This window comes from Rhagoletis pomonella, unplaced genomic scaffold (genome assembly GCF_013731165.1).
Source record: "Rhagoletis pomonella isolate Grant_MI unplaced genomic scaffold, Rhpom_1.0 Rhpom_scaffold_00327, whole genome shotgun sequence".
Lineage (NCBI taxonomy): Eukaryota > Metazoa > Arthropoda > Insecta > Diptera > Tephritidae > Rhagoletis > Rhagoletis pomonella.
This window is the reverse complement of record NW_023458881.1, coordinates 7,260-21,213: the sequence shown is the minus strand read 5'-3', so window position 1 is coordinate 21,213 and position 13,954 is coordinate 7,260. Positions and strand designations below refer to the sequence as shown.

Genomic DNA, 13,954 nt, shown 5'->3' with positions numbered 1-13,954 from the left:
AATTGTCAACAAAGTACAGAGCCGCAACAATGTCCTCAAGTCGCTGGCCGGCAGCGCTTGAGGCAAAGATAAAGAAACGTTGTTGGCAACATACAAGGCAATTGGCCGGCCGGTTCTAAACTACGCAGCGCCCGTATGATCGCCGGGGACTAGCAGCACGCAGTGGATGAAGCTACAGACCTGCCAAAACACGTAATTACGAACTGCGGCAGGATGCCTACTGATGACGCCTCAACACCACCTGCATGACGAGCCACAGATGCTCCCAGTAAAGGAGCATTACATAATGCTCTGCAAGCAGTTCCTTGCTGGGAGCCAGAGACGTGGCCATCCCAGTGGACAACTGCTCGCGGAGGAGCCTTCGCCACGGCACTTCAGGAGGCATCTTTACGAGCTGGCGGACGAAGTCCAGAAGTTTTTCAAACACCCTCTGGACCCGTCAACCTACCGACAGGCCCTGAACGGCATTCACAGGGAATCAGTCTCAAGTTATGTAGACTCCCGCCCTGTGAATGCCGTTCTAAGCACACAACCACCGGACGTGGACGGGACAGAACTTTATCTGCCTCGGGAGACCCGCTGTACAATAGCCCAACTTCGATCCTTCTACTGCAGCAGGCTCAACTCCTACTTGAGCATAATCAACGAGGATGTGCCCAACCAATGCCCGGCATGTGGAGAGTCGCCACATGACTCCCGGCACCTCTTCATATGCCCTGAGAACCCCACTCAGCTAACGCCCCTGCCCCTATGGACAGCCCCTGTGGAAGTAGCACACTTCCTGGGCCTCCACCTAGCTCAAATTGATGACAACGTTGATGGATGAACCGCCCCTACCGGGGCTTAGTAGCCGCTGCAACAACAACAACGAGCAAAATTATTTTTTTTTGAGTAATCATATTTCAACTAACTCGATTAATCATCGTTTTGAGTAATCAAAATCATGATTATTCGAGTAATTGATTAACCGAATAATTGATTAACCAACTTGCTCGAGTAATCGAATAATCGCACAGCCCTAGTTGCGAGGGATGCTTCCAATAAAGGCAACATCAAAGCATTTCCCTTATTATTACGGTACTTTAAGAAAGAAACTGGTGTAGATGTAAAACTTTTAAGTTTTTATGACTCCAGCTCAGAGTCATCTCAATGTATTGCAAACTGTATTTATTTATTTATTTTTTACAGTCTGTTAGACTTATATTGCAACAAAGATTTAACATTCTTATAATTAGATTTTAGATTTAAAATGTAAATATTAAATACTAAATACAAAATACAAATATTAAATACAAAATACAAAATGCTCTACAGAAATTTTTAAATAACATTATTTCTTTATCACTGCAATTATTTTATGTCAATATAAACGCATGCAATTTCCTGGAAGTTATGTAGACGGTTGGAAAGGCCGAGTTTCCAATCCGCGCTATTCTTTTTGGGTTACTCCATTTATTGATATCTCCTGGGTTGTCAGAAAGGCCGAGTTTCCGATCCACCCAGTCGCGCTTTCGTGACGGTTGACGGTTGGAAAGGCCTAGTTTCCAATCCGCTCGTTTATTGTTTATTATCTAAAAATTTTAAATAATAAAATATCATCATGATATATTGGCGATCCTGCATTATATGTAACTTGGACTACCAAAAAATTACGAAGATCAAATGTCTATCAACGAAAAGCGCAACATCAAAGGAGAAACAAATCTCTTTCGAAATGTTTCAGCGGCTAGCTCGATGTGCATCCGCTGTTGTCCTTTCCGCTGCAATAGTGTGAACATTTTTGCCAGTCCAACTGCCACAACTGTAATCAACATCAACCTATACAAACGCAATTCTTATGTCCTTCAATATACATCAACAAAGGCAAGCCTCGGAAACAAGTCACTAGTCCAGTTAATCAATCGCTCCACATGGACAATTTTGCAACCTTAATTTCCACAACCTGCCATAACCAAGCATTAGCCCCCTGCTAATTTACCGGCACTGCTACCGCAACAGCAGTCGTCCATTTCTTCGCTAAGCCTCAACGCCTATGACCACAGCCAACAGTTCAACACCACAAATGTTAGTCACTGTTGTGCCGCTTAACATAGAATGGGTTCTAGGCTCTTAATCAACAATAACCATTGAATACGTTACAAATGCAGCAACATTTACAGCATCAACAACAAGGTCAACAGCTGATGCAGCAACATCATGTCTCCGCAATAACAACAACATTCTAGCGCATTTAATTATTTTCGTCGTCGTTGTCATAACCAAACAAATTTTTAGTTATTACTAACATTTATTTAAATTTTTAGATAATTATTTCTGTATTTATGCATATGTATGTACATATATACATACAATATATGCATACAATTTTTTTATTATTTATATTTATTTTATACTCTCCTTCTAATATTAGTTAACTCGTCGTTTTATTGGAGGGGGTGTAAATGTAGGGTTTAAATACCTTCTTCTTTTATACCTGTACAATTTTTATTTGTTGTTCAATTGTTCTCAGATTTTATTAGAATTTCTAAATGAGACGTTTTTAAAATCAGTAAAATAAAAATCTTCAAACTACAAACATAAAATTTTGTATTGAGCATTAAATAACTAAAAATTTTATATAATAAAATATCATCATGATATACAAGAAGACTGTTCTAGTGTCATAAAACAATTTTTCGCCTGCACAGCAGCAGAAGCAAGTCTCGGGTTTTTACATAACGTTGGAACTTCGTTAAACTGTACTGTAAAAAAGTTAAAAGAAAATAGGAGTGGGGTTTAGTAGCGCTCACAACTATTTCGGGCTATTCCGTCCAAAGAGGTGGCCCGATCCAAAAAAAAAAATCCACACACTTGTAGTGAAGGCTCTACGCATTATTTTAACACTCACTTTTGTAAAGTTTGGTCTATAATTTATTTACAAATTGGGTTTGAAATATGCCCTTTTTTGTAAAATTCGGAAATTAGCGTACATTTATCACTCCTATTCTCCTTAAAGCAGCCACTTCACCTATACATTTTTGTATTCCCCTTCACTTTACACTTTACTCGATTAGTTATAGCTTGCTTTACGACTTTAATATTAACCAATTAATCACAATTCATTAAATAAAAACACCTTGAAAACCACGCGTCTGACTTTGGTTGCATATGCAAATTAAATGGCGGAGTCCAGCTGTCAAACTCCAAAATATGCAAAAGAATGAGAGACAAAAGAAGATAGGATATAACCCAGTAAGCATTAAAAATATACAAAAGGTGTTCTCTGCAAAAGGCGTCCAGCTCCTTTTCTTCGCAAAACAGAAAGGAGAATTCTACTGCCTGAGGGTTATAATCCCTAAGTGCGGCCGAAGGCCGCCTACGCAGAAAGGTGTTCTCTGCAAAAGGTGTTAAGCCCCCTTCTTTGGCAACACGGAAAGGAGAATTCTACTGCCTGAAGGTTATAATCCCTAAGTGCGGCCGAAGACCGCTTACGCAGAAAGGTGTTCTCTGCAATAGGTGTTCAGCCCCCCTACTTTGGCAACACAGAAAGGAGAATTCTATTGCCTTAGGGTTATAATCCCTAAGTGCGGCCGAAGGCCGCCTACGCAGAAAGGTGTTCTCTGCAAAAGGTGTTCAGCCCCCTTCTTTGGCAACACAGAAAGGAGAATTATACTGCCTGAGGGTTATAATCCCTAAGTGCGGCCGAAGGCCGGCTACGCAGAAAGTAATTCTACGCAAAAATACATTTGTTAAAAAGACGGCTCCCCCTCCGCCGTCCACCCCAAAAACGATGTGAGCGAAGGTAGTTTCATTACTACTATTTTTTGATTACAAAGCGGATTTTTGACAATTCTCAAGATGTAAACATTAAGCATAGCTTTACCACGTTGAAATATTTTGAGAGGGGAGATTTTCTTGATGTATGTTAGATATTTCGTCATTAAAGCATAGTCCGAAACCAGGCTTCGGAGAAGGTTGGATGGTCTTATTTCCGTCACAATTAAAGGAGCCAAAATTCAGAATTCTCCCGAAGTGAAGTATCTAGAAGTAATTCTGTATACAAAACTATCTTGGAACACAAAACCTCTAAAGAATTGGCAGCATTTTGGCAATGTAAACAGGTCTTTGGCAAAACGTGGAGTGTGTCACAATAGGAAATTCTCTGGATTTATACCTCAGACCCATAATTAGCTATGCATAAGTGGTATGGTGGAGAAGATTCTCAATCAAGAGCAAGGGAAATCTGCTTCAAAACTTCAAAGAACTACTGCCGTTTGCTGTACGGAGGCTTTCTCTACAAAACAGGTGCGCTGCTCTGGATGCACTGCTGCACTTAGCGTCACTTTGTTTCTTCATACGTAGGGAAGCCTTAAAGGCCACTTGCAGACTAAAAAGAAACGGATGCCGGTATACCACTGAGTGGGGCGAGGCGGAAATTGCTAGCGGCAGTGATCTGAGCACTTGTGTCTTTTCAATGCCACAGGATAGTACGCCACCACTACCTTTGTTTTAGAGATTATATAATGTAGAGTTCCCTGAGGCTGAATGCTGGTTTAATACCAGCACTGACCCGGACTCACACATAATCGAATCTGCACTGATGGCTCCAAAACTCAGTCTGTGTCAGGATATGGGGTCTTTATCGGAGTTAATAGGAATAAGATTAACTTCTCTCTTGGGGAGTATGCTTCGGCCTTCCAGGCTGAGGTATTTGCGATCCTCAAGGCCATGGACTACGTGGTGGAAAATAGGTGGAGGAATGATTTTGCATGTCTGCGGTGACAGACAAGCTGCTCTTAAGGCATTGGGCTGACCTCTAACTACTTACTTCCAAATTCTGGGTGCCAGTTCAATCGGGAGTACCTCCTATCGTCCATAACTATATTATCTTTCATATCATGAAGCCCCGAAATTAAAGACTTTCTGGGGCTAACGTTTGCAAAGCACATATAAATCCTTTTCGGTGATTAGCTTTAGAATAAACGAATTTAATAATAACTAATTTTTGCGGTGGACAACATATTTAGCAGTCTTTTATTTCAAAGAAAAGGTTGGTTCGTTGTTTTTCAAATATGGCGATGTATGAATTTCCATTTTATTTATTGCTCAGATCGAAGACATATTACCTTTTAATTTTGTAAATCATTTTTTTACAATAAATAAATGATTATTGAGGACTAGGTATGGCAGCACGAAATGTCAGAATCTGCTTAATTGTCAAGTAGTTAACATTGGCTGAATTTCTTTATTCATTCTGAACGTTTGGAATAAACTTTTCTGTTTATTTATTCTTTAGAACGTTCCTGATGATATGTTGACGTATATTTCAAACGCATTCTGTTTATTCCGGCTGTGAAATAGGATTATCCGGAATGTATAAAGAAACGCAGCCATTGCGTCCGAAAAGTGACAATTCTTCTTTTTTGTATCATGTGCTGGAGTATAATTTATTTAAAAAGAGGGCTGACGTTTTTCTGTCTAGTGTTGTTAGTTATCTCGAAAATAACTTTCAGTTTAATAACAATAAATTTTAAAAGTTGAGTGCTTTTCGCTTACAACATACAATTACTTTTTCTCAATTTTCTGACATTGTAAAAGAGTTTTACATACAAGACAACGAGTATCTAACTCTCTTTTTAGTGAATTCTTAGCATTACAAAGTTTCTGCGCAGATGAAAACAGCAATTTAAGCCATGAGGAAGTATGGATGAAGTTTTTAAATAGTGGTACGTTTCCACAGTTTGAAAAAAAAAATTATTTAGTTTTTTCAATACCACACTCAAGCGCAGCAACTGAGAGGTTCTTTAGTTTAATCTTTGCTTCCCGGCGCAAAGAGAGAAACCGACTTCTAATTAATACTGTTGAAAGTGAACTCCAAATTAAAAGTAATTTTAAAATGAATTGTAAAGAATTCTTTAACTATTTAAACACTGAAAGTGGAAATGATCCCATTAATGCTATTCATAAAATTTGATATATATGAAATAATTTGTTTGCTCTTATGTACAATGATATGATAAGAGGTTTTTATACTATGTGCTAATGTTTTCACTCATATTAAAACGAATAAGACTTTTATTTTTTTTAACTACATTTTATTTATGTACCAAGTATTTTTAAAAATAAGTACTAAAGCGTTTTAAAGTATTTTATGTTACTTACTTTCATAATTTTGCTCTGAATAAAAGTGTACTGAAAAGTACTGATTTTTATAGCATGAAAAAGTCGAATGTACTGATTTCGGGCAAAAAAAATATGGCAACCCTAAGCCTATCAAGGAAATTTATTAAACATATACAAACCGATCGGAAATAACAACAACTAATAAATTAATGTACTTTAAACTGAACAAATACTTACTTCAAATAATATATATATATTTTTTTATTGTATTGTAAAATTTCGTTGTTTTTATTGCACTACAAATCAATTCCATCTATACATTAACTACAATTTAAAACTAATTTTGTTCTTAGATTTAGTTATTTATGTACGGTGACTAGCACTATAAAATAATTACTTTAATTGCTGTGCTAGGATTAAAATCAAAATAAATACGAATACAAATACAAATTTGCTCTACGAAATCTTCACTTCACCGAACCTATTCCAACGTATAATTCCCGTTTGATCTTATCTTAAATCTCTGGAAGCCAGAAGAACTTTGCTCTCTCTGACTTTTACTTTCAACCTTTACTTTACCTATTCTGCAACTCTTTCGTATTCGGATTTGCTACGAATCGTAGAAATAGTATGCTGCAATCCGAAACGTATTTTCGAACTTTCGAAATTCGTAACAATTGCATTCCTAAAAACGAACAAATAAGAAATTTACATATTTTTTGCGTAATTTTGTACGAAAACTATTCTTTGTCGGAGGAAATCGATGTGTTTGCAGGAAATATTAGTGTTCTTTTAATCAGATAATAGGCTGTTTTTTCTTAGGCGTAAAAGCGCATTTAGCTCTAAATGCACATTTATCAATACAAAGTTCGTCACCTAAAGGCAACCAAATGCAACTCCATTTCTGCATTAAGAAACTAAATCTTAAAAGCAACCCTTTGATCTCCAAAAAATGCCACGATTCGAACATGGTTTAATGTGAAAAAGTGGCAGCATTGATTTTTCGCGTATACGATGCTAGCTGCATTTCAATGATCGCAGATGGAGATTTCATTTGTTATTTTACATTATTTTGATAAAAAAAAGTCCCGCTAATCCAACATCGATGTGATGAATTTGTGATTAACTCTGTTTGTTTTGTTTCATAATTACTTTAGGCAATTTTTATTTTATAGCACCGACAAATTATTATATTACCCAACCAAATTTTCGGTTATGGTTAAAACAGTTAATGTTTTTGTATTAAATTTGTTTTTTAATATATATATTTTTTAGGCTTTTTTTAGCATGTCTTCTCCGTGCGAATTGACCGTGGTAGATACGGATCTGAATAAGCGACTGGAGCACGGCTTTTTGTCAAAAGCATACAAATTCGAAATCGCGTAAATGTGCATTTGGTTAACCCTTCGGAGGGCGCGCCGCGGCATATTAGCCTCAAAAATTGTAATTTGTGGTTTTCAAATGTTGAATAAATATATTATTTTATATTGAACTGTATTTAGGGATTATATAAATGCAACCGTGCTATGTAAGTGACAGATTGTATATGAAGTGCCAAATAAAAATAACTTCCTTCCGTTTGTATAACCATACAGAAAACACGCGTTTTCTTACAACTATAATTGTAGTTTTTACATTTCGCTGCGTAACAGGTTAAGGGGTTACACACAGTTGTGTAAAATTAAGATTTCGTTTGACTAATTGCAATCGGCAGAGCAATAACAGATTAACGATCGTTGCTGAATAATTGGATTTTTGCGGATAATATGAGCTCCAGTGCATTATCTTTTCCATTCGAAAAACTACGTGGTAGAGAAAATTTTGACGTATGGAAGCAACAGGCAAAGTCATATTTGGTGATTAAAGGACTATGGAAAACAGTTGAATCCGGCCTGAGTGAAAATGCGACTGTAGCTGAGAAAGATGCATTGCCGTGCATCTGCAGAAATTTATCTGATGTTGGATCCAAGCAATTTTGGAATTATCGCGCAAAAGAACACAGCGAAGGAAGCATGGGGCAGCTTAATGGAAGCATACGAAGATAAGCATGGCGATCCTGCTTTAAATGAGCGACCATAAAGAGGGAACTTCTTGTGACGAGGAGTACATACCAGAACATATCGAGAAAAGCCACCCACAATATCCTGAGTACTCACCAACACCAAAGGAAGCCGGACCAAAGGCTATAACGCTTCAAGAGTACCGAAAGAGGCAACTTGTGCAAAAAGCTAAGTTAGCGGAATGCAGGCAACAAACTGCCGAATTCAAACCAAAAAAGCGGGGCGGCAGAAAGCGACAACATCAAAGGGAGTGTGCAAACCTACAAAGGATAATAGACATAAGTAAGGGTCAACAAAGAACAAAACTGATAAGCGAACTGAAACAACTGCGCAAAAATGGGTGGAACCCAAACAAAGGAAGAAATAGTAAACAACAACAACAACAACGCAGCAGCAGCAGCAGCGGCACAAGCTGGCAATCCAGCAGTAGGTGACTTTGCGAAAAACCTAGTATATATCAACACTTTCATTCTCGTAGTTTTACTACTAGCTAAGCTCAATACACACTATAAAAAATACATAAAAAAGCAAGCATATAGAAATGTTAACACAGTTTAAAATGTAAAACAAAGCACAATAAAAGAGAATAAATGGAATTCACAGTATTGGAAGAATTACTAAATAAACTAAAAAAAAGTCCTAATAGAACATATACCCAACAATACATAGATGCAACGCAAGCATCAATAGCGAATAGTTGAAAAACTATAGAGCAACACGCAAGCACTGAAAACTTGCCACAGCTTCGTGAAAAATTCCATGAACTAAAGACTAAAATAGAATCATATTTAGTCTTAAAAGAAGAAGCGATTGAGCGAAACACAAACAAATCAGAAACAATGGCAACTTTTGATCTGGTAACAGCTAATAAGATCGTTAAAACCTTCATTGGGGACTTTAAGGAACTCAACAATTTTCTAGGGCTAATTGAATTCTACCATGACACCCTTTCAAACGAGGCTAACAAGACGATTCTTGTTAAATTCGTTCTGGCCACAAAGTTGTCAGAGAATGTAAAAAACAAAATTCTGGCGGAAGAAACACCGAACAATCTGGAAGCACTAAAAGCAACACTAAAAAAGGTATTCCGATCAAACAAGACAGCGTCAGGAGTGCATGCAGAAATTGCTAAAAGTATACAGGGAGCTCAAACAACCCTCAACTTTGCTTCCCGCATCCAAAGCTTAATAGCTTCCCTAAACGAAATTCAAATAGCAGAGCAAGGAAGCGATCACCGAGAAATAATTGTTAAATTAAATGACCAAATTGGCCTAACAGCGTTTAAGAATGCCTTGAGGGAGCCATATAAAACAATAGTAAGAGCTGCTAGACCAAAACAGCTAACAGAAGCCATTCACATCGCGAGTGAAGCAACAGCTCAGCAAGTCCAGGCAAGCGCGTTCAAACCAAAGTTTGTCAATAACAACTTCAACAAGAACTATCGTACAAATAACCAAAGAAACAACCCGGGAAACAACAATACCAGGAACTATCAAAATAGGCAGTATGGTCAGGGAAACGGATACAGCCCGAGCCGTCAGGACTCGGGCCAACAAAACCAAAGACGATAGGATTCATTGGAGAAGGCAACTCCACAAATTTCATAAGAGCAAAAATAAGTACGAATATAGTAACACTATTGGTGGACTCTGGAGCTGATATATCTATAATAAAAAGAAAAGCAGTCCCAAAAACTCACGTAGAAACAACAGCAAATTGCAAAATAAGAGGCATCTCGAGTCACATACTGACTGCCAACAAGGCGGTTGAAATTGACATTAATTGTCAAGATTACAAAATCAAGACTAAATTTTATATCTTGGAACAAATAAACAACCTAGAAGCAGATGGAGTCCTGGGCAGGGACTTCCTAATAAATTACAGGTGCAAAATCGATTACGAAACGAAGGTGATAACTCTAGAGCTAAAGGAAGGTCAAATCACTCTACCCATGTATATGCGATCAGATGATTTCAAAACAGCTCGTGGCCTAGGCAACAGAATTTATTATTACAACAATAATAGGCGAAACAATGACAACAGGTTTATGAGGGTTAAAAATGAAATGCAATTAGACAACAAGGCAAGCACCACCAATGCAATTTTAGAAATCTGCGAAAAATACCAATATGCATTTCACATTGAGGAAGAAGTTCTAACTGTCAACAACTTCTATCAGCAACACATTGAGCTCGCAGATAAAACCCCCGCATATATAAAAAATTATAGAATGCCACACGTTCAGCTCCAGGTAATCGAAAAAGAAGTTGACAAATTACTGAAGGATGATGTTATCGAGCTCTCCACTAGTCCTTATAACTCACCTTTGCTAGTCGTACCAAAAAAGAGTAACACAGAAGAAAAGAAATGGAGGCTAGTGGTGGATTTTCGAGCATTAAACAAAAAAAATTGTTGATGATAAATTTCCCATAACTCGCTTAGATGACATTTTAGACAAACTCAAGGGAGCGCGGTATTTTAGCACATTAGATATGACAAGTTCATTCCACCAAATTCCGTTGGATCATGTTTCGAAGAAGCTCACAGCATTTTCTACCGGCAAAGGGCACTACCAGTTCAAAAGGCTACCATTTGGACTAAAAATCGCAACAAACAGTTTCCAGAGGATGTTATCAATTGCACTCAGCGGACTCAATCACGCAGCATTTCTTTATGTGGATGACGTAATAGTATTCGGGAAGAACCTTCAAGAGCATAATCGAAATTTAGAAAAAGTGTTAGCGAGATTGAACAAATACAACCTTAATCTAAATACGGAAAAATGCAAGTTTTTAAAAACAAAAGTAACCTACTTAGGACATCTGATCACTGATAAAGGAGTGACAACTGATCCCAGTAAACAGGAAGTCGTTAAAAACTATCCTAAACCAAAAAATGCGGATGAAGTTAGAAGCTTTGTAGCATTCTGTAATTACTACAGGCGATTTATAAAAAATTTTGCAGAAATTGCTCAACCACTCAACCAGCTGCTCAAGAAAAATCAACTGGAACAGCAAATGTGAGAAAGCCTTCTGTAATTTAAGAGACAAACTACTCTCCCCACCAATACTCTGTTATCCGGACTTCTCAAAGCGGTTCATACTCACAACAGATGCTTCTAACTTTGCGCTAGGAGCAGTACTATCACAGGGTGAAGTTGGAAGAGATAAACCTATTGCATATGCAAGCAGATCCCTAAACAAACATGAATTGAACAAACCAATAATAGAAAAGGAGCTATTGGCGATTCACTGGGGGATAAACCATTTTAGACCCTATCTGTACGGCACAAAATTTTCCGTATACACAGATCACAGACCACTGGTGAGCTTGTTCAAGCACAATAATCCGTCGTCCAAAATGACTAGAATAAGGGTCGATCTGATGGACTATGATTTTGACATAGTATATAAACAAGGAAAGATGAATACCAATGCTGATGCACTATCACGCATTCAGCTTGACATGGAAAAACTGAAAGAAATGATTCCGAAGCACGAAATTAACATAGTAACCAGGGCAATGAAGAAAGCACAAAGTTCAAACGCAAAAGAATACGAAAATTTAAGCCAAGGGCAAATAAAGTCACGGAATATGGGAGCTTCAAACACAAATATGCAGACTGATCACCTACATGTTTGGGAATGCACATCAATTTCTGATACACGACGAGTGAAAAGACTTGAATTCAGATATAGGAAGGATGAAAGCATGAAGCCTAAGGATATAAAAATTACAGTATCGAATAGAGACTTTATCATTGAATATAACGACCAAGCAGTGTCAAAAATAGACGCAATTTTACGTGAGCTATTAATCGAAGCCAGCAATATTGGCTCACGAAAGCTATCGCTTGCAAAGAATAGTGAAATCTTTGAGAAAATAAGTATAACTGAATTTAAAACTGTATTTAATAGGATACAAATGCAGAGAAATATTATTGAATGCCTTGATATAATGCTATTTGATGCGCCAAAAAGAATTGAGTCACAATCCGTAATGCAAAAATTAATAAGGGACTACCACAACTCAATTCATGGTGGCCACTGCGGTATAAGAAGAATGCTAGCAAAGCTCAAACAGAAATACGTGTGGAAGAACATGAGACAAATGATAATAAAGTATGTCAACAACTGCAAGCAATGCGCGACAGCAAAAGTAACACGATACACAAAAGAAAAATACAATATGACGGACACATCGGCGACGTCATTTGACGAAATCGTCGTCGATACAGTAGGTCCGCTACGCCCATCCAAACCTTTTCGATACATGCTAACGTTGCAATGTGAGTTAACGAAATATATTGTCATAATACCGCTTGAAACAAAAGATGCGGTAACCGTTGCAAAAGCTATTGTCGAGCAATTCATTTTAAGATATGGCTGTATGCGAAAAATAAAAACTGACAAGGGCACAGAATTTACTAATGAGCTGCTAAAAAATATATGTAAACAATTACAAATAAATAAAGTGCATTCAACTCCATTCCATCACGAGACATTGGGTTCAGTTGAACGAAATCACAGGGTGTTAAATGAATATTTGATGACACTCAAGAACACGGATAATTGGGACGAACTCATACCCTACTACATGTACTACTATAATTCGACACCACACATGTCCACGAAGTACTCCCCCTTTGAGCTTGTATTTGGCAAACTGTGTGCATTACCAAATGACATAGTGGCCGCTAAAGAAAAGGTGTATGATATAGACAATTATATGAATGAACTAAAACTGAAGCTTAAGCCCGTCGGCGATTTCAAGCATCCGTTGATGGTTACCCCAGCAACGAGTACATGTGTGAGTGTCGGGTTGCATGTCGGGTGCTTGAAGCTTGCCCGGCGACACTCAAGCATAGAGCGTCAACACCATTTGCAATAAAATTTCGTAGTGGGCGGACGTAAACATGTCTTCATCGGATGACGATTTTTTGCTACTTGCCACTGCAGTAGTTTTATTAGAAAAAAAGAAAAAAAAAAGAAAGACTAAAAAGAAAAAGTTGTGGATGAAAAGTTTATATACAACGTGCAAAGTTTACACACGAAAACCTTTTAAGCGAACTTAAAATATCATGCAAAGAGGAATATAAAAATTTTTTAAGAATGGATTCTGCTGCATTTGATGAACTTTTGTGCCTTATTACGCCATTAATTGAAAAAGAAGACACACAGCTACGAAAAGCAATAACACCCAGTATGCGATTGTCAGCCACATTACGATACTTAGCGACTGGACAAAAATTTGAGGACCTGAAGTTCTTAACAGCGATTTCTCCAAGATCCCTTGGGAGAATTGTTATTGAAACTTGTGAGGCTATTATTTCATGCCTCTCCAATTATATTAGGGTAAGTATATAAAAATGGTATTTCTTTCCTTTAGCACCCACCTACTAAAAAATTAGCTAAAATTATGGGGAGGGCTTAAAAAAGCGCTTCCGGATTCGTGATCCTCAGGCAAAAACACGCATTTAAAAAAAAAAATCATAATTTTAGCTAATTTTTTAGCAGGTGGGTGCTAAAGGAAAGAAATACCATAAAAATAAACAACAAATCTAGTTTGCGACAGGTGAATATTACACAAATTGGGTTACAATAACAGTGCACTCGCGATAATTAGAACTAATTAAAACCAGGCCAGCATCCAACTGATTGTTTCTTGCAAACCCCCATAGTTAAATAATGATTTTCACATTTTGTTAAATAACATTTTATTCAATTCAAAAATAAATATTAAAATAAAAGTACAGTTCTTTGTCAAACTATAATACTACTTTCAACTGCTAC

General features: G+C 37.3%; 1 protein-coding gene across 1 annotated transcript in view; it reads left to right on the top strand.

Annotated features, from left to right (window-relative positions):
- Nucleotides 1-13,045: 13,045 nt before the first annotated feature.
- The window catches only part of LOC118750628 (putative nuclease HARBI1), a gene marked incomplete at its 3' end in the record, with an annotated part of 7,227 nt that continues 6,318 nt past the window's right edge, over nucleotides 13,046-13,954 (top strand). Inside the window, exon 1 of the mRNA XM_036485364.1 lies at nucleotides 13,046-13,516. Coding sequence (XP_036341257.1) covers nucleotides 13,274-13,516 — 243 coding nt within the window. The remainder of the gene's footprint in view (nucleotides 13,517-13,954) is intronic.